General features: G+C 47.7%; 2 protein-coding genes and 2 long non-coding RNA genes across 6 annotated transcripts in view; 2 read left to right on the forward strand and 2 right to left on the reverse strand.

Annotated features, from left to right (window-relative positions):
- Positions 1 to 2512, forward strand: part of LOC143288300 (rab GTPase-binding effector protein 1-like) — a 112045-nt gene extending 109533 nt beyond the window's left edge. The window contains exon 22 of one of the 2 annotated variants that reach the window (XM_076596653.1): positions 2086 to 2511. In XM_076596653.1, the coding sequence (XP_076452768.1) occupies positions 2086 to 2253 (168 nt within the window). In that variant the 3' untranslated portion in view covers positions 2254 to 2511. Of the gene's footprint in view, positions 1 to 2085 lie in introns of both variants that reach the window. The other variant, XM_076596652.1, reaches the window with a different exon arrangement.
- A 932-nt stretch (positions 2513 to 3444) lies between these two features.
- On the reverse strand, positions 3445 to 5061 carry LOC143288301 (uncharacterized). Of its 2 annotated transcripts, none has more exons than XR_013056065.1 (2): positions 4421 to 5061; positions 3445 to 4144 (listed from the first exon to the last, which is right to left on the reverse strand). It is a non-coding gene; the product is annotated as an uncharacterized LOC143288301 (long non-coding RNA). The 2 variants fall into 2 exon arrangements; XR_013056064.1 differs by having other exon boundaries at positions 4182 to 5061.
- Positions 5062 to 5246: 185 nt separating this feature from the next.
- Positions 5247 to 7083, reverse strand: LOC143288302 (uncharacterized). Its single transcript, XR_013056066.1, has 3 exons — positions 6966 to 7083; positions 6383 to 6888; positions 5247 to 6240 (listed from the first exon to the last, which is right to left on the reverse strand). It is a non-coding gene; the product is annotated as an uncharacterized LOC143288302 (long non-coding RNA).
- A 13646-nt stretch (positions 7084 to 20729) lies between these two features.
- LOC143288303 (SH2B adapter protein 1-like) overlaps positions 20730 to 21132 on the forward strand; it is a 22767-nt gene continuing 22364 nt past the window's right edge. Inside the window, exon 1 of the mRNA XM_076596654.1 lies at positions 20730 to 21132. This exon is cut by the window's right edge and continues 583 nt beyond it. Coding sequence (XP_076452769.1) covers positions 20990 to 21132 — 143 coding nt within the window. The 5' untranslated portion in view covers positions 20730 to 20989.

A 21132-nucleotide genomic window follows, 5' to 3' on the forward strand; every position in this document is an offset into this window, starting at 1 on the left:
CTGCCTTCTGGTGCGGCGCCTTGCGCCCACAGAGCAGGTACGTGCACGCCCATTGGAACTTTGGCAGTGTTGGATTCTTCTGCCCCATTGCCTAACTCTGCTGTTTCCCAGACTGATATTGGCACTTCCACGTTGAAGTACCTCTTATATCATATCATATATCAATATCAAGGCGTGCAAGCCTGACAAGGCCTTTTACCCGCTTGAAGTGGGGAAGAAAAAGAGAGTCCCCACGTATGTCTGTTGCATTTTTCAACATTGAGTGCGCAGTGCCTGAAAAATCAGAAAATATGTAAAGGAGTTTTGTTTTTAAGTTTTCACAATGAATATCAAGATAATTCTTAAACGTATTAATACCTCGATCCTGCCTCTCGGCAGTGCTCGGGCCGATCTTGTCTATCACTTTATCCGTCAACACACAACTGACAACCGAACGTCGGTCCTCTCGCAGGAGCTATTCGCGAGATTGGACCGCCGTTCAGCAACAGGGGATGTGCATCTCAGTGCCCCCTGAATGGCCCCATAGTGCCCTGTTCTCAGCACCCCCTGAATTGCCCCATAGTGCCCTGTTCTCAGTGCCCCCTGAATGGTCCCCTGTTCTCAGTGTCTCCTGAATTGCCCCATAGTGCCCTGTTCTCAGTGCCCCTGAATAGCCCCATAGTGCCCTGTTCTCAGTGCCCCCTGAATGGCCCCATAGTGCCCTGTTCTCAGTGTCCCCTGAATAGCCCCATAGTGCCCTGTTCTCAGTGCCCCCTGAATGGCCCCATAGTGCCCTGTTCTCAGTGTCCCCTGAATGGCCCCCTGTTCTCAGTGCCCCCTGAATTGCCCCATAGCCCCCTGTTCTCAGTGCCCCCTGAATGGCCCCATAGTGCCCTGTTCTCAGTGCCCCCTGAATTGCACCCTGTTCTCAGTGCCCCCTGAATTGCCCCCTGTTCTCAGTGCCCCCTGTTCTCAGTGCCCCCTGAATTGCCCCCTGTTCTTAGTGCCCCCTGAATTGCCCCCTGTTCTCAGTGCCCCCTGAATGGCCCCCTGTTCTCAGTGCCCCCTGAATGGCCCCATAGCCCCCTGTTGTCAGTGCCCCCTGAATTGCCCCCTGTTCTCAGTGCCCCCTGAATGGCCCCCTGTTCTCAGTGCCCCCTGAATGGCCCCATAGCCCCCTGTTCTCAGTGCCGCCTGAATGGCCCCATAGCCCCCTGTTCTCAGTGCCCCCTGAATAGCCCCCTGTTCTCAGTGCCCCCTGAATAGCCCCCTGTTCTCAGTGCCCCCTGAATGGCCCCCTGTTCTCAGGGCCCTGTTCAGTCTGTGTACCACTGGGTCACTGAGTAAGGCCTGCTGAATACACTGTCTTTACTTTCACTTCCAGCTGTCCCATAATTCACTGAGCGTGGTAGTACATCAGTTGTTTCCTACTGTAGCTGCCGTTTTGATGTTGGTAGTACATCAGTTGTTTCCTACTGTAGCTGCCGTTTTGATGTTGGTAGTACATCAGTTGTTTCCTACTGTAGCTGCCGTTTTGATGTTGGTAGTACATCAGTTGTTTCCTACTGTAGCTGCCGTTTTGATGTTTGAAATACATCAGTTGTTTCCTAATGTAGCTGCCGTTTTGATGTTTGAAGTACATCAGTTGTTTCCTACTGTAGCTGCCGTTTTGATGTTTGAAGTACATCAGTTGTTTCCTACTGTAGCTGCCGTTTTGATGTTTGAAATACATCAGTTGTTTCCCACTGTAGCTGCCGTTTTGATGTTTGAAGTATGTCAATGGGCTGAGTGATCAAGTTTTTAAGTTGATGATTTTTTAGGGGGGGACAAAAATGGCTGAGAAATATTGTTTAGACTTGCCTTCAATCATGGGCAACTGTTACAATGAGTCTATATTTAGAACTGAGTATTCAGAGGATGAAAACATGTGCATACGTACAAAACAGATCACGCATTTTCATAATTTTCTGTTTTCACACACTTTGAGATGTTGTCAAGAACACATTGGATCTTTTCTTTTCTTTTTTTGATCATTTTTCATAATTGAAATGTTCCCAGTTCACTGTGATAGATAACAGGACAACATTTTGTGCATGCTGTGAGCAGCACCACTGCCGGCACTGTGGGCGGATCTTCTGTGCGGACTGCACGACGAAGGCGGTGCAGAGTGGGCCGGCGCGTCGCCCGGCCAAGGTGTGCGACGTGTGCCACACCATCCTGGTGAAGGACGCCACGCCCTACTTCAGCACAGAGCCCCCCGCCACACCCGACTGATGTGTCCCTCACACACACAAACACACACACACATACACACACACACACACACCTCGTCCTGTCCTTGCCTGTCCTACATCCCCCTCCCCACCCCTATCCCTTCGCATGCAGACATTTCCAGCGTGCATCCTGAAGACGTGGTGGCCAGGGTGTTGGTTGGACAGGGGGATGGGGGTGGGCACTGGCAAGGGTTTACCTCCTCGCTGTCCCCCCCTCCCCCACCACTTCTCCCCCCTTGCCCCCCTCCCCCACCCCCCCCTCCTCCCCCCCCACCACTCCCCCCCCTCCCCCACCACCACTTCTCCAGCCCTGCCTCACCACTTTTCTCCCCCCCACCCCCACCCGGACCCTTCCCCAGTCAGTTCCCAACACGGCCAGGGTGGTGTGAGGGTGGTGTGGCGGGCTGCCCTCAGTGTGCCAGTGGTCGTGGTTCGTTCCTCACGTTAACCCCACTACTCAACAACACTTTCAACTGAAGCGTCTGTGTGATTTGACTCGCCGCACTACTTTCCTTGTTTATCTGGGTTTTTGTTTGTTTGTTTTGTTAACCAGTTTGACCTAAAGGCGGATTATTCAGATCAACATGAGCTGGAGCTGTGTTTGTGTGTGTGTGTACTACAAAGAAAGAAAGAGTGTGTATAAATTTATGTCCATGTGTGTGTGTGTGCACGTATGTATGTGCATGTGCAAGTGGATGTTTGCAGGTACAAGTATCTATATGTGTGAATGTGAAAAGTGTTTACAAGTGTCAGGTGTAAATATTTGTTATATGTTTGAATGGTATGAATGTGCATGTGCATGCATGCACATGGGGTGTGTATGCCTGTGTACATATGTTTTGTTTACGTATGACAGTGTGTTTGAACATTGTGTCAGCCAACTGCTAGAGTTTTAGCAGGATGTTAGTCATGCTTGGAGACTTCATAGGATGATGTCTCCATGGAAACCTCAGAATTCACTGGGAACAGCATGTCGCTAACAAAGAGCTGAGCAGATGCACAGGCAAGGTGAAACAGAGACGTTGGAGGTGGCTGGACCACGTCCTGGGGATGAACAAAACCACACATCTGTACGCTGCCCTCAGATTGGCACCACAGAGAAGTAAGAGAGACAGATTACTAGACACATGGAGAAGAGAGACAGACCACATGGAGAAGAAAGAGAGACAGACCTCTGGGCACATGGAGAAGAAACACAGACAGACCTCTGGGCACATGGAGAAGAAACACAGACAGACCTCTGGGCACATGGAGAAGAAAGACAGACAGACCACATGGAGAAGAAAGACAGACCTCTGGGCACATGGAGAAGAAAGACAGACCACTGGGCACATGGAGAAGAAAGACAGGCAGACCTCTGGGCACATGGAGAAGAAAGACAGGCAGACCTCTGGGCACATGGAGAAGAGAGACAGACAGACCACATGGAGAAGAAAGACAGACCTCTGGGCACATGGAGAAGAAAGAGAGACAGACCACATGGAGAAGAAAGACAGACCTCTGGGCACATGGAGAAGAAAGAGAGACAGACCACATGGAGAAGAAAGACAGACCTCTGGGCACATGGAGAAGAAAGACAGACCTCTGGGCACATGGAGAAGAAAGACAGACCACTGGGCACATGGAGAAGAAAGACAGGCAGACCTCTGGGCACATGGAGAAGAAAGAGAGACAGACCACATGGAGAAGACCTGTGGAAGGAGACGACAACAGCAAGGCAAGATCTGGAACAGAATCAGCTGACACGCTCAGGAACGAAATGACTGCAGATTTGTTGGTGCCTTATGCTGCATGTGGAACAAAGAGCAGTAAGAGAGTGGGCAATAGGACAGTTACTTCTCCCTACCCATAGTGAGACCCTGAAGACAGTTCTCCCTACCCACAGTGTGAACCTGGAGACAGTTACTTCTTCCTACCCATAGTGTGAACCTGGAGACAGTTCTCCCTACCCACAGTGTGAACCTGGAGACAGTTACTTCTCCCTACCCATAGTGTGAACCTGGAGACAGTTCTCCCTACCCACAGTGTGACCCTGGAGACAGTTCTCCCTACCCATAGTGTGAACCTGGAGACAGTTCTCCCTACCCATAGTGTGAACCTGGAGACAGTTCTCCCTACCCACAGTGTGAACCTGGAGACAGTTACTTCTCCCTACCCATAGTGTGAACCTGAAGACAGTTCTCCCTACCCACAGTGTGAACCTGGAGACAGTTCTCCCTACCCATAGTGTGAACCTGGAGACAGTTACTTCTCCCTACCCACAGTGTGAACCTGGAGACAGTTACTTCTCCCTACCCATAGTGAGACCCTGAAGACAGTTCTCCCTACCCACAGTGTGAACCTGGAGACAGTTACTTCTTCCTACCCATAGTGTGAACCTGGAGACAGTTCTCCCTACCCACAGTGTGAACCTGGAGACAGTTACTTCTCCCTACCCATAGTGTGAACCTGGAGACAGTTCTCCCTACCCACAGTGTGACCCTGGAGACAGTTCTCCCTACCCACAGTGTGAACCTGGAGACAGTTCTCCCTACCCATAGTGTGAACCTGGAGACAGTTCTCCCTACCCATAGTGTGAACCTGGAGACAGTTCTCCCTACCCACAGTGTGAACCTGAAGACAGTTCTCCCTACCCACAGTGTGAACCTGGAGACAGTTCTCCCTACCCACAGTGTGAACCTGGAGACAGTTACTTCTCCCTACCCATAGTGTGAACCTGAAGACAGTTCTCCCTACCCACAGTGTGAACCTGGAGACAGTTCTCCCTACCCACAGTGTGAACCTGGAGACAGTTCTCCCTACCCACAGTGTGAACCTGGAGACAGTTCTCCCTACCCACAGTGTGAACCTGGAGACAGTTCTCCCTAGCCACAGTGTGAACCTGGAGACAGTTACTTCTCCCTACCCACAGTGTGAACCTGGAGACAGTTCTCCCTACCCACAGTGTGAACCTGGAGACAGTTCTCCCTACCCATAGTGTGAACCTGGAGACAGTTCTCCCTACCCACAGTGTGAACCTGGAGACAGTTCTCCCTACCCACAGTGTGAACCTGGAGACAGTTACTTCTCCCTACCCACAGTGTGAACCTGGAGACAGTTCTCCCTACCCACAGTGTGAACCTGGAGACAGTTCTGCCTACCCACAGTGTGAACCTGGAGACAGTTCTCCCTACCCATAGTGTGAACCTGGAGACAGTTACTTCTTCCTACCCACAGTGTGAACCTGGAGACAGTTACTTCTTCCTACCCACAGTGTGAACCTGGAGACAGTTACTTCTCCCTACCCACAGTGTGAACCTGGAGACAGTTACTTCTCCCTACCCACAGTGTGAACCTGAAGACAGTTACTTCTCCCTACCCACAGTGTGAACCTGGAGACAGTTACTTCTCCCTACCCATAGTGTGAACCTGGAGACAGTTACTTCTCCCTACCCACAGTGTGAACCTGGAGACAGTTACTTCTCCCTACCCACAGTGTGAACCTGAAGACAGTGGACTGGTCAGAGTGTGAACCTGAAGACAGTGAAGACAGTGGACTGGTCAGAGAGTGAACCTGAAGACAGTGGACTGGTCAGAGAGTGAACCTGAAGACAGTGAAGACAGTGGACTGGTCAGAGAGTGAACCTGAAGACAGTGAAGACAGTGGACTGGTCAGAGAGTGAACCTGAAGACAGTGAAGACAGTGGACTGGTCAGAGAGTGAACCTGAAGACAGTGGAGACAGTGGACTGGTCAGAGAGTGAACCTGAAGACAGTGAAGACAGTGGACTGGTCAGAGTGTGAACCTGAAGACAGTGGAGACAGTGGACTGGTCAGAGAGTGAACCTGAAGACAGTGGACTGGTCAGAGTGTGAACCTGAAGACAGTGGAGACAGTGGACTGGTCAGAGTGTGAACCTGAAGACAGTGGACTGGTCAGAGAGTGAACCTGAAGACAGTGGACTGGTCAGAGTGTGAACCTGAAGACAGTGGACTGGTCAGAGAGTGAACCTGAAGACAGTGGACTGGTCAGAGTGTGAACCTGAAGACAGTGAGGACAGTGGACTGGTCAGAGTGTGAACCTGAAGACAGTGAGGACAGTGGACTGGTCAGAGTGTGAACCTGAAGACAGTGGACTGGTCAGAGTGTGAACCTGAAGACAGTGAAGACAGTGGACTGGTCAGAGTGTGAACCTGAAGACAGTGGACTGGTCAGAGAGTGAACCTGAAGACAGTGAAGACAGTGGACTGGTCAGAGTGTGAACCTGAAGACAGTGGACTGGTCAGAGTGTGAACCTGAAGACAGTGGAGACAGTGGACTGGTCAGAGTGTGAACCTGAAGACAGTGGACTGGTCAGAGAATGAACCTGAAGACTGTGGACTGGTCAGAGAGTGAACCTGAAGACCGTGGACTGGTCAGAGAGTGAACCTGAAGACAGTGGAGACAGTGGACTGGTCAGAGAGTGAACCTGAAGACAGTGGAGACAGTGGACTGGTCAGAGTGTGAACCTGAAGACAGTGAAGACAGTGGACTGGTCAGAGAGTGAACCTGAAGACAGTGGAGACAGTGGACTGGTCAGAGAGTGAACCTGAAGACAGTGGAGACAGTGGACTGGTCAGAGTGTGAACCTGAAGACAGTGGACTGGTCAGAGAGTGAACCTGAACACAGTGGAGACAGTGGACTGGTCAGTGTGAACCTGAAGACAGTGAAGAAGTGGACTGGTCAGAGAGTGAACCTGAAGACAGTGGAGACAGTGGACTGGTCAGAGAGTGAACCTGAAGACAGTGGACTGGTCAGAGAGTGAACCTGAAGACAGTGGAGACAGTGGACTGGTCAGAGGCTACTGAAGACAGTCTCTGCTGTAAGCAGCACTAGGTCCCATTGCCTGGAGCTCACACAGCAGTGAAGGTCCTGCCTGGAGTGGGATGGAAGGCTTGGCTGTGATGTTGAAATAAGGTGGTTTTTGTTGTTTGTTTTCATATGGAGGGGGAGGGGGGGAGGGTCAGAATTGTTTGTTGCCTAAGTGCTCAGAAAATGGAGAATGTGAACATGGCTTGAAGTGTACTTGTTCTTGAATTTTGTTGGTGTTTTCATTTATTTATTTCCCTTTTTTACTCTTTTTTTTTTTCAAATAGATATTGTAAAGCATGTCATGCTTCATCCCCAGGCCACATCAGTGACTGCAGTGGCTTGCGATGTGTAGAGTAGTACCCATCTCTCTTTCCTTTTCTTCCTCTCTCTCTCGGGTTTGGTGTTGAAGGACGCGCTGTGACAGTCGCAACATTTTGCTCTCACACACACACACACACACACACACACACACACACGTCAGTGCAACGGCTACCCCTGTCAGTTGTTTTGCCCACCTTGTGACTGTTTTTGTTTGTTTGTTTTTCCAGAATGTTTAAACAACAACACCTGTTTGGAGAGAGAAACAGGGACTTTGGTGTGAGTGGGTGTGAAGACCAGGGGAGAGTGTGTGTGTTCTAAGGGGAGGGAACAGTGGTCAGGTGTGAAGACCAGGAGAGAGAGAGTGTGTTCTAAGGGGAGGGAACAGTGGACAGGTGTGAAGACCAGGAGAGAGAGAGAGAGTGTGTTCTAAGGGGAGGGAACAGTGGACAGGTGTGAAGACCAGGAGAGAGAGTGTGTGTTCTAAGGGGAGGGAACAGTGGACAGGTGTGAAGACCAGGAGAGAGAGAGAGAGTGTGTGTTCTAAGGGGAGAGAACAGTGGACAGGTGTGAAGACCAGGAGAGAGAGAGAGAGTGTGTGTTCTAAGGGGAGGGAACAGTGGACAGGTGTGAAGACCAGGAGAGAGAGAGTGTGTTCTAAGGGGAGGGAACAGTGGACAGGTGTGAAGACCAGGAGAGAGAGAGTGTGTTCTAAGGGGAGGGAACAGTGGACAGGTGTGAAGACCAGGAGAGAGAGAGTGTGTTCTAAGGGGAGGGAACAGTGGACAGGTGTGAAGACCAGGAGAGAGAGAGTGTGTTCTAAGGGGAGGGAACAGTGGACAGGTGTGAAGACCAGGAGAGAGAGAGTGTGTTCTAAGGGGAGGGAACAGTGGACAGGTGTGAAGACCAGGAGAGAGAGAGTGTGTTCTAAGGGGAGGGAACAGTGGACATTTGAAGGGAAGAAAGGGGACTGTCAACATGCCGCGACAGGAAAGGTCAAGGCTATATGTGTGTCATGACAAGAAAGGTCAAGGCTGTCTATATGTCATCACAGTAAAGGTCAAGGCTGTCTATGTGTTATTACAGTAAAGGTTAAGCTGTCTGACATTTGTTTGTGGGGGTGTGAACATACATGTGTTGGGAGGTAGGGGTGGGGTAGAGGCATATGTATATGTGTGTGTGTAAGAATGGGTTGGACTGCTTTGGTGTGTATGAGTATCAAACAGGTGTGTGGCCAGCGTGGCATCTGGAAAAGGCCTTCTGTCTGAGTGGAACTCTTGAGTGCAAATGTGTTGAGGAACAGTGGTGGTGCAGTGGTGGTGAAGGTTGTGACGGCAGATTGGAGGAGAAAAGAACAGTGTCCCTAACGAGGCAAGAGGTGGGGAGAGAGAGAGAGCGAGCTGAGTGTCTGCTGTTGGTTAGTGCGGAGGCCCTGTCTGGGCACTGTGGGGCCCTGTCTGGGCACTGGGGCCCTGTCTGGGCATTGTGAGGCCCCGTCTGGGCACTATGAGGCCCCGTCTGGGCACTGGGGCCATGTCTTTTTTGTTTGTTTTTTGTTCATTGATGGATGAATTTTAGTTTTCAGGGTATGATGATGTCGTTTTTTTAATTAATCAGTTAAACCCATTCAGTGACAGGTAAAAGAAAAAGATATTAAAACAAAAACCAGAAGAAAGTAGTGTTTAAGTTCTTATTCCATATCCAGAACAACCAGCCAAAAATTTAGAAAACTGTCTGGATATATACCACTGTGGATAAACTGTGTGAATTTTCAGCCTTCTTCAGTTATTTCACTTGTTTTGATGATGCCATCTGAACACATAAATATCACACACATGGTAACACTGGGCATGCAAGTCAAACATCACAGTAGCAAACAGAGGTGTCCGTGTGCAGAACTGGTCTTCACTGGCATGCTGCCACTACTCACCGCTGGCATGTGGAAACAAATGGCCCCAGTTCACGTAAATAGAATACGTCATGTGAGTGTTGAGCTCTGTGTGTGTGTGTGTGTGTGGTGCACAGGTGTGCAGAGAGGTGCGTGTGGAAGTGGAGAAACGTGTGTGTAGTGCAGGATACATGGTGATGTGTGTGAAGAGAGAGTGGAGTGCAGGATACATGGTGATGTGTGTGAAGAGTGTGGAGTGCAGGATACATGGTGATGTGTGTGAAGAGAGAGTGGAGTGCAGGATACATGGTTATGTGTGTGAAAAGAGAGTGGAGTGCAGGATACATAGTGATGTGTGTGAAGAGTGTGGAGTGCAGGATACATGGTGATGTGTGTGAAGAGAGAGTGGAGTGCAGGATACATGGTGATGTGTGTGAAGAGAGTGTGGAGTGCAGGATACATGGTGATGTGTGTGAAGAGAGAGTGGAGTGCAGGATACATGGTGATGTGTGTGAAGAGAGTGGAGTGCAGGATACATGGTGATGTGTGTGAAGAGTGTGGAGTGCAGGATACATGGTGATGTGTGTGAAGAGAGAGTGGAGTGCAGGATACATGGTGATGTGTGTGTGAAGAGAGTGTGGAGTGCAGGATACATGGTGATGTGTGTGAAGAGAGAGTGGAGTGCAGGATACATGGTGATGTGTGTGTGAAGAGAGTGGAGTGCAGGATACATGATGTGTGTGAAGAGTGTGGAGTGCAGGATACATGGTGATGTGTGTGAAGAGAGTGGAGTGCAGGATACATGATGATGTGTGTGAAGAGAGAGTGGAGTGCAGGATACATGGTGATGTGTGTGAAGAGAGAGTGGAGTGCAGGATACATGGTGATGTGTGTGTGAAGAGAGTGTGGAGTGCAGGATACATGGTGATGTGTGTGAAGAGAGAGTGGAGTGCAGGATACATGGTGATGTGTGTGTGAAGAGAGTGGAGTGCAGGATACATGGTGATGTGTGTGAAGAGAGTGGAGTGCATGATACATGGTGATGTGTGTGAAGAGAGAGTGGAGTGCAGGATACATGGTGATGTGTGTGAAGAGAGTGTGGAGTGCAGGATACATGGTGATGTGTGAAGAGAGAGTGGAGTGCAGGATACATGGTGATGTGTGTGAAGAGAGTGGAGTGCAGGATACATGGTGATGTGTGAAGAGAGAGTGGAGTGCAGGATACATGGTGATGTGTGTGAAGAGAGTGGAGTGCAGGATACATGGTGATGTGTGAAGAGAGAGTGGAGTGCAGGATACATGGTGATGTGTGTGAAGAGTGTGGAGTGCAGGATACATGGTGATGTGTGTGAAGAGAGAGTGGAGTGCAGGATACATGGTGATGTGTGTGAAGAGTGTGGAGTGCAGGATACATGGTGATGTGTGTGAAGAGAGTGGAGTGCAGGATACATGGTGATGTGTGTGAAGAGAGTGGAGTGCAGGATACATGGTGATGTGTGTGAAGAGTGTGGAGTGCAGGATACATGGTGATGTGTGTGAAGAGAGAGTGGAGTGCAGGATACATGATGATGTGTGTGAAGAGAGTGGAGGTCAGGATACATGGTGATGTGAAGAGAGAGTGGAGTGCAGGATACATGGTGATGTGAAGAGAGAGTGGAGTGCAGGATACATGGTGATGTGTGTGAAGAGTGTGGAGTGCAGGATACATGGTGATGTGTGTGAAGAGAGTGGAGTGCAGGATACATGGTGATGTGTGTGAAGAGAGTGGAGTGCAGGATACATGGTGATGTGTGTGAAGAGTGTGGAGTGCAGGATACATGGTGATGTGTGTGAAGAGAGAGTGGAGTGCAGGATACATGGTGATGTGTGAAGAGAGAGTGGAGTGCAGGATACATGGTGATGTGTGTGAAGAGAGAGTGGAGTGCAGGATACATGATGATGTGTGTGAAGAGTGTGGAGTGCAGGATACATGGTGATGTGTGTGAAGAGAGAGTGGAGTGCAGGATACATGGTGATGTGTGTGAAGAGAGAGTGGAGTGCAGGATACATGATGATGTGTGTGAAGAGAGAGTGGAGTGCAGGATACATGGTGATGTGTGAAGAGAGAGTGGAGTGCAGGATACATGGTGATGTGTGTGAAGAGAGAGTGGAGTGCAGGATACATGATGATGTGTGTGAAGAGTGTGGAGTGCAGGATACATGGTGATGTGTGTGAAGAGAGAGTGGAGTGCAGGATACATGGTGATGTGTGTGAAGAGAGAGTGGAGTGCAGGATACATGATGATGTGTGTGAAGAGAGAGTGGAGTGCAGGATACATGGTGATGTGTGTGAAGAGTGTGGAGTGCAGGATACATGGTGATGTGTGTGAAGAGAGAGTGGAGTGCAGGATACATGGTGAAGAGTGTGGAGTGCAGGATACATGGTGATGTGTGTGAAGAGAGAGTGGAGTGCAGGATACTTGGCGGTGTGCATGTACCGCTGCCCTGTTGCTTGGTGTGTGTGTGTGTGTGACTTTTGCTTTTTAATCTGTGGGCATACTCACAGCACACACTAAGTGCAGGAGAGTGTGCCTACGAGTGTTCACTCATTCAAGGTCATACTAATTTGCGCAGCAAAATTTTACTCCCTTTTGTATCTTCAGATGGCCATGTTAGCTCCCTTTTGTATCTTCAGGTGGCCGTTTTTGCTGACTTGATTGAAAGAAAGGTGACGGGATGATTGAATGCCAGTTGTTAGCATGTGGTGGAAAGGGGTAACGACTGAAAGAGACAGTGGAAGTAGAGAGCTAAGACTGGAAGAGACAGTGGAAGTAGAGAGCTAAGACTGGAAGAGACAGTGGAAGTAGAAGAGACAGTGGAAGTAGAGAGCTAAGACTGGAAGAGACAGTGGAAGTAGAGAGCTAAGACTGGAAGAGACAGTGGAAGTAGAAGAGACAGTGGAAGTAGAGAGCTAAGACTGGAAGAGACAGTGGAAGTAGAGAGCAAAGACTGGAAGAGACAGTGGAAGTAGAGAGGAGAGACTGGAAGAGACAGTGGAAGTAGAAGAGACAGTGGAAGTAGAGAGCTAAGACTGGAAGAGACAGTGGAAGTAGAGAGGAGAGACTGGAGAAGAGAGAGAGACCCTGTTGAGTGGGAGGACATCAAGTTGAGGAAACTGGGAAAGGGTTAACGTCATTGGAGACCATAGCAGTGTGCATCAGGACACAATGCCAACAATAATTATTGTGAAATGTGGTTTTCTTTTAAGTCTTGGCCTTTATGTTTGATCGGAAACCAATTGCTGTTGAAGACTAAGTATGACCGTCAGAACTGCAGGGGAGGCAGCTGATTCTTTCTCTCTCTCCCTCTCTCTCTCTCTGGAAGAGAAGGACAGTCCATGCGCGGAAAGTGGGGTCAGTGAAGAGAGTTGTGTGGGAGGAACAGGTTTTGATGTGTGCCGTGTGACTGACTCACAGTGGTGCAATGACGGCGGACTGCAGACAGGGGTGCCATTGGTCATGCTGGTGTTGTTGGTCAGCTATGTGTCATTTGGATATATTTATTTATTGGTCAGAATCATTGGTGTGCTCACTTTTCTGCTCATGTCGGGGCAAGCTCGGAGTTGTACAGTGCGGGTCGCAGAGAGAGCGCAAGTCTGGATCTGCATATCTGTATATTAGATTTTGTGTTTGGATGTGTGACTTTAGTGCGTGTTATTAGTTTGCATGTGTGTGCGTTGTGTGTAAATGCGCGTGTACCTGGGGTATGCGTTTGTGTCACACTGTAAATGTCACTGTCATTATCTCTCTGAATAAAATTCATGCTTCAACTACAGCGGCAAATAGTTTCGTCTGAATATTCGGGCGCGTACGCGTGTGGTTGTGTGTGTGTGTTGGAGTGTGTTTGTATGACCGTGCGTGCATATGTCTGCCTTCCCATTGATCCGAGAAACAAATCAATGACTACAATCAGTGTTCCGCTGATGCTTCTTAACAGAGACATGAACAACTTGTCACTACTGTCAAGGACTGTGTGGCAAGGCAAGAAGTTGATTTCACTGATGTGCCCCAGAGCGCATCGAAACATAATACACCAGCATCAAACACACCCCACAATCATGAGAACCTGGCACGTCAAGCGAAGAGAGCAAAGCGCGTTAACACTACCTGGACAGCCCTTCCCAGGACACCAGGAAGCAGACGCAATAGAGGAAGGCTAGAGAACACCTGGCGCAGAACAGGTGAAGGAGAGCGCAAGACCCTAAAGCATACCTGGACAACCAGAGACCGGCCTGAAACACTCGAGAGTGGCGGTTCTTCCTTGCTGCCCAATATACCACAGGGCATAACGAGTTATGCAGACATACAAAAAGTTCTGCCCAATATACCACAGGGCATAACGAGTAACGTCACAGGAAGAAACAATGTCCATTGTGTCAGTGTGTGTGTTGGTCAGTTTTCGGATGGTCTCATAGACGAGGTGTCAAAGCATGCGGACTGATCCATATATGCTACACCCCGTCTGTTGTACATGATAATGAACGAAGAAAGGAGAAAGAAAAAGAACAATCACTGATGAGCGGCACGGAGACTTGACCTTCCCATGATAACAATCACTGATGAGTGTTACAGAGACTGGACCTTCCCATGATAACAATCACTGCCGAGTGTTACAGAGACATGACCTTCCCATGATAACAATCACTGCCGAGTGTTACAGAGACTGGACCTTCCCATGATAACAATCACTGCCGAGTGTTACAGAGACTTGACCTTCCCATGATAACAATCACTGATGAGTGTTACAGAGACATGACCTTCCCATGATAACAATCACTGACGAGTGTTACAGAGACATGACCTTCCCGTCATAACAATCACTGATGAGTGTTACAGAGACTGGACCTTCCCATGATAACAATCACTGACGAGTGTTACAGACTTGACCTTCCCATGATAACAATCACTGCCGAGTGTTACAGACTTGACCTTCCCATGATAACAATCACTGCCGAGTGTTACAGAGACATGACCTTCCCATGATAACAATCACTGCCGAGTGTTACAGAGACATGACCTTCCCATGATGACAATCACTGACATGTGTTACAGAGACTTGACCTTCCCATGATAACAATCACTGCCGAGTGTTACAGAGACATGACCTTCCCTAAAACAGATCCCTGTGGGACTCCATGTTCCAATTAACGGGTTCAGACTGGAAATTATCAACAATGTCAGACTGAAATCGATCAGTGAGATAAGATTTGAACCAGTTTTGAACAGTGCCGTTGATACCAAATGTAAAATGAAGACGGGAAAGAAGGATTGAATGGTCTATCATGTCAAAGGCGGCTGACAAGTCGAGAAGAGTGAGAAGGGAGATCTGGCCTGAGTCGGAAGCTAGCAGTAGGTTATTCAGGATGTGGAGGAGAGTGGTTTCGGTACTGTGGTCAGCGCGATAGGCAGACTGAAAGGGGTGGATGAGGTTGTTAAAACAAAGGGGTGGTTGTTGAGCTGCTTCAGGGCAGCTTTTTCAAGGAGTTTGGACAGGAATGGAAGATTAGAAAATGGTCGATAGTTTTCAGTTCAAAATGTTTGCATGAAGGTTGGATTTCTTCAGAAGAGGCTGGACGCTTGCAGTTTTGAAAGTGGATGGAAGCGTTCCAGTGAGAAGGGATGAGTTGACAATACTGGTGATTGTGGGGAGAAGCTGTGAGACACACTGGGAAAAGACAGAGGCTGGTATAGGATCGAGCTCACATGATTTTATTGTCATTTCTTTCAGGATTTCATGGGTTTCTGTTTCAGTCAGTGGATGAAAGGAATGGAGAGGAGTGCCGTTGAATTGAGGATCAGGAAAAGCAGGTTGGTGAGGCATTTCATCCAAGATGGCACGAATGTCAAAAAAGAAAGAGGAGAAGACGTTGGGGAGCTCATATCAAATGTAGGCAGAAGGAAGAGGAGTCTTTTTTTTTTTTTTTTGTTTTGTTTGTTTGGTGGATTGTGTTTTTTATTCGTTCTGTGAACGCACTGAATTGACAAAGAGCTGTTGTAATGTTTATATCTAGCTTGATGATGAAAGGCGCGGCGCTTTGAACCGCATTAGTACTGGATATTGTGCCATAGAAAAGTTATGAATTATCATTTTTGTCATTATTACTATTATTATCATCATTATTAAGTTATTATTATTATTGCTTATTCACTATTATTGTTATTATTATCACAGTTACTTATTATCACCATTATTATTAGTATTATTATTATTATTGCCGAGTGTTACAGAGACTTGACCTTCCCATGATAACAATCACTGCCGAGTGTTACAGAGACATGACCTTCCCATGATAACAATCACTGCCGAGTGTTACAGAGACTGGACCTTCCCATGATGACAATCACTGCCGAGTGTTACAGAGACTTGACCTTCCCATGATAACAATCACTGCCGAGTGTTACAGAGACTGGACCTTCCCATGATGACAATCACTGCCGAGTGTTACAGAGACTTTCTTGACCTTCCCATGATAACAATCACTGCCGAGTGTTACAGAGACATGACCTTCCCATGATGACAATCACTGGCGAGTGTTACAGAGACTTGACCTTCCCATGATAACAATCACTGCCGAGTGTTACAGAGACTGGACCTTCCCATGATGACAATCACTGCCGAGTGTTACAGAGACATGACCTTCCCATGATGACAATCACTGCCGAGTGTTACAGAGACATGACCTTCCCATGATAACAATCACTGCCGAGTGTTACAGACTTGACCTTCCCATGATAACAATCACTGCCGAGTGTTACAGACTTGACCTTCCCATGATAACAATCACTGCCGAGTGTTACAGACTTGACCTTCCCATGATAACAATCACTGCCGAGTGTTACAGACTTGACCTTCCCATGATAACAATCACTGCAGAGTGTTACAGACTTGACCTTCCCATGATAACAATCACTGCCGAGTGTTACAGAGACATGACCTTCCCATGATGACAATCACTGACATGTGTTACAGAGACTTGACCTTCCCATGATAACAATCACTGCCGAGTGTTACAGAGACTTGACCTTCCCATGATAACAATCACTGCCGAGTGTTACAGAGACTTGACCTTCCCATGATAACAATCACTGCCGAGTGTTACAGACTTGACCTTCCCATGATAACAATCACTGCCGAGTGTTACAGAGACTTGACCTTCCCATGATAACAATCACTGACGAGTGTTACAGAGACTGGACCTTCCCATGATAACAATCACTGCCGAGTGTTACAGAGACATGACCTTCCCATGACAATCACTGCCGAGTGTTACAGAGACTGGACCTTCCCATGATGACAATCACTGCCGAGTGTTACAGAGACTTGACCTTCCCATGACAAACACTGACAAGTGTTACAGAGACTTGACCTTCCCATGACAATCATTGACGAGTGTTACAGAGACTTGACCTTCCCATGATAACAATCACTGACGAGTGTTACAGAGACTGGACCTTCCCATGATAACAATCACTGCCGAGTGTTACAGAGACTTGACCTTCCCATGACAATCATTGACGAGTGTTACAGAGACTTGACCTTCCCATGACAATCACTGCCGAGTGTTACAGAGACTTGACCTTCCCATGATAACAATCACTGGCGAGCGGCACGGAGACTTGACCTTCCCATGATATAAATCCAAGGCGCTGATCTGTATGTACGTCATCTTTCCTGTCTGTCAGCGTCTCTTTGCCTCTTACACTCTCATCCCTCTAACTGCCTGTGCGCTGTGTGTGTGTGTGTGTGTGTGTGTGTGTGTGTGTGTGTGTGTCTTTGCCGAACTGAGGAGAAGCCTCTTCAGATGGGACCCCTCAAAGAAAGGTGACGAAACGTGTCATGTGCATCCAGCTCGTTCTGCCCTAGAAGCCTTTTCCTCGGGAACCGCGTCACTAACAAACTCTGCCCTCTTTCAACTGAAAGCGAAACTAAAAACCTACCTCTTTCAAATGGCATTTGGATGTGAGGAAACAGAAGTTTGTCAGTCTCCTCCTACCCTCTTCACTCCCCTTGATCAAGTTGTGCACTCTCCACTCCCTGCACTGAAGTTTTCACACAGTGTGTGTGCCGTGAATACATGTATACTGTGTATGCGCGCGCGCATGTGTTTGCGAGTGTAGGGCATATTTTGTACATATTTATGTGTTTATTCAAGGACAACGCCAAGATTCCTGACTGAACTGGAAAGAGGGATGGATGTACTGCTAAGTTTGATTGTGTCAGTTGTAATGGAGCAGAGGTTTTGTTTAGTTCCTATGATTGCTGCTTCAGTTTTGTCCGCGTTAAATTGTCAACTTATTTAGAGTCATCCAGTTTTGAATGTCCAGGAAGCAGCCGGATGTTTCTTGCAAGAACGATGACAATTTTTTAGGGGTATCACTCTTCTGGAGTTGAGTGTCATCAGCATAAGAATGATGACTGACATTATGGCGGTTGATAATTTCAGCGAGAGAAGCAGTGTACAGTGTGAAGAGCACTGGGCCTAAAACAGATCCCTGTGGGACTCCATGTTCCAATTAACGGGTTCAGACTGGAAATTATCAACAATGACAGACTGAAATCGATCAGTGAGATAAGATTTGAACCAGTTTTGAACAGTGCCGTTGATACCAAATGTAAAATGAAGACGGGAAAGAAGGATTGAATGGTCTATCATGTCAAAGGCGGCTGACAAGTCGAGAAGAGTGAGAAGGGAGATCTGGCCTGAGTCAGAAGCTAGCAGTAGGTTATTCAGGATGTGGAGGAGAGTGGTTTCGGTACTGTGGTCAGCGCGATAGGCAGACTGAAAGGGGTGGATGAGGTTGTTAAAACAAAGGGGTGGTTGTTGAGCTGCTTCAGGGCAGCTTTTTCAAGGAGTTTGGACAGGAATGGAAGATTAGAAAATGGTCGATAGTTTTCAGTTCAAAATGTTTGCATGAAGGTTGGATTTCTTCAGAAGAGGCTGGACGCTTGCAGTTTTGAAAGTGGATGGAAGCGTTCCAGTGAGAAGGGATGAGTTGACAATACTGGTGATTGTGGGGAGAAGCTGTGAGACACACTGGGAAAAGACAGAGGCTGGTATAGGATCGAGCTCACATGATTTTATTGTCATTTCTTTCAGGATTTCATGGGTTTCTGTTTCAGTCAGTGGATGAAAGGAATGGAGAGGAGTGCCGTTGAATTGAGGATCAGGAAAAGCAGGTTGGTGAGGCATTTCATCCAAGATGGCACGAATGTCAAAAAAGAAAGAGGAGAAGACGTTGGGGAGCTCATATCAAATGTAGGCAGAAGGAAGAGGAGTCTTTTTTTTTCTTTTTTTTTTTGTTTTGTTTGTTTGTTTGGTGGATTGTGTTTTTTATTCGTTCTGTGAACGCACTGAATTGACAAAGAGCTGTTGTAATGTTTATATCTAGCTTGATGATGAAAGGCGCGGCGCTTTGAACCGCATTAGTACTGGATATTGTGCCATAGAAAAGTTATGAATTATCATTTTTGTCATTATTACTATTATTATCATCATTATTAAGTTATTATTATTATTGCTTATTCACTATTATTGTTATTATTATCACAGTTACTTATTATCACCATTATTATTAGTATTATTATTATTATTGCCTGTCAACAGTGCGGCCGTATTTGCCTTTAGACAGCGTTCTCATCTGTGGTCCGATTCACTTATATTACTTCATCTTTTGCGACGGATTTCTGTGATCGAGTCATGGTGATGGTGACGTGAGTCACGTGCAGTGTGACGGATTTCTATTATCAGGGTGATGGTGACGTGAGTCACGTGAAGTGCAGTGTGACGGATTTCTGTGATCGAGTCATGGTGATGGTGACGTGAGTCACGTGAAGTGCAGTGTGACGGATTTCTATGATCGAGTCATGGTGATGGTGACGTGAGTCACGTGAAGTGCAGTGCGACGGATTTCTGTGATCATGGTGATGGTGACGTGAGTCACGTGAAGTGCAGTGTGACGGATTTCTATGATCATGGTGATGGTGACGTGAGTCACGTGCAGTGTGACGGATTTCTATGATCATGGTGATGGTGACGTGAGTCACGTGCAGTGTGACGGATTTCTATGATCATGGTGATGGTGACGTGAGTGAAGTGCGGTGTGACGGATTTCTATGATCATGGTGATGGTGACGTGAGTGAAGTGCGGTGTGACGGATTTCTATGATCATGGTGATGGTGACGTGAGTCACGTGAAGTGCAGTGTGACGGATTTCTATGATCATGGTGATGGTGACGTGAGTGAAGTGCGGTGTGACGGATTTCTATGATCCGAAGGGATCGGCGTTTAACCGGCAGAAAAAGCCTCTGGGAGAAGGGATTGTTTAACCGGCAGAAAAAGCCTCCCCGGCCTGTCACACACGTTAGGGTACTGAAGTGGTTTTCAGAAAATGAAGTTTCTAAACTTTAGGAAAATTCAGTTGAAAGAGAAAAGAAAAGAAACTAGGAGAAGAAGAAAACCACTCTGAACACACTGTGGCTGACACACGTTCAAGTATATGCAATGTGCGTGCTTGAACACCGCTAAATCACCCGGAATGCCTAAGGTTGCTCAGTGTTGTCTCAGTATCCGTCCAAGTTGTTCACATGAGTCATATGGGTCAGTACGTAATGGCCTGCAAAACTGAACACGTGATTTTGTGTTTGTATTAGCACACAGCGCGGGCGTAGTAGCTGACCGAGTGGTTAAAGTGTTGGACTTTCAACTGACTTGGACTTACAAACTGAACTTGAGGTCATGACTACACGGCCGGTACATCGACATCAACAAAATGTAAAGAAAAAGTATGCCGGGATTATTATATACATGAAATACAAGAAAGTGAGAAACAAATGCTTGTGGTTTTGCCAAAGAAAAAGAAAAAGCTGGGACCTTGAACAAGTATTTTGCTACTGTCTGGCTCCGCGACTAAGCCATCATAGTTTTGTCGTTAGTATGGGGCTCAGTAGGTGGTGTCTTTACTGTAGTACGCTAAATCAGAACAGGCACCACTGAACGCCATCGAAGTGACAGAGCAGCAGCACAGGGTCTCCTCTGGTGTGTGGCCTCAGGGCGACCTAACACACTCGATGATTCCCTGCGGACTGCCGACGCTGGTAACGTGACGGACGAACCCGGGTGTGGCCGTGTATGGAGGAATCTAAATGAGCGGCGTGGGAGTAATGCCACTGAAACGGTGCAGATGATGGGGCAGAAAAAAAGTTTTTTTGCAACTCTTGTCTCTTTCCCAAGCATGGAAGAACATGCTTGAGTGCAATTCACGAACAAGTCGGTCACGGTCACGGGACCTTCCACACACTCAGGGCCACTCAAACCCCAAGTGAATGGGCTTGAGAAGGCGGAACAGATATAATGCGCATGCGCAATCATTCTGCTTGTTTTGCACGTCACTGCGTTAGTCCGGTCTTGTTTGTGTGCGTGTTGTTTTGCGTTGGAGCATCCAGCATCCAACGTTGGGAACCAGAACATCGAGACGAGACTAATGATTATTTTCGATCTACGTCGTCTATTCCAGTGTGCTGACAACTGTCAAGAGGCCGGTGCTGTTATTTTTTAAAATTATTTTAAAATATTTTTTACCTTCGACAGTCTTTGTTTACATCGCCTGTTTTGTGACTGTGCTGGAGGAGGGGAGAGAATGTGAGGGAGGGGGTTGTATTCTCAATGGCTACCGAAGTGAACGGAGAGAAGGCGGGTGAACTTGCAACTGTCGACTTTTGTGAGCGGCATGCCTCCAGTTCTGCTCATAATTTTGTGCGAGATTTCATCGCATTCGATCGAAACACACCTGTTGCAGGCAGGTCCAG

The sequence above is a fragment of the Babylonia areolata genome, chromosome 12, assembly GCF_041734735.1.
Source record: "Babylonia areolata isolate BAREFJ2019XMU chromosome 12, ASM4173473v1, whole genome shotgun sequence".
NCBI lineage: Eukaryota > Metazoa > Mollusca > Gastropoda > Neogastropoda > Buccinidae > Babylonia > Babylonia areolata.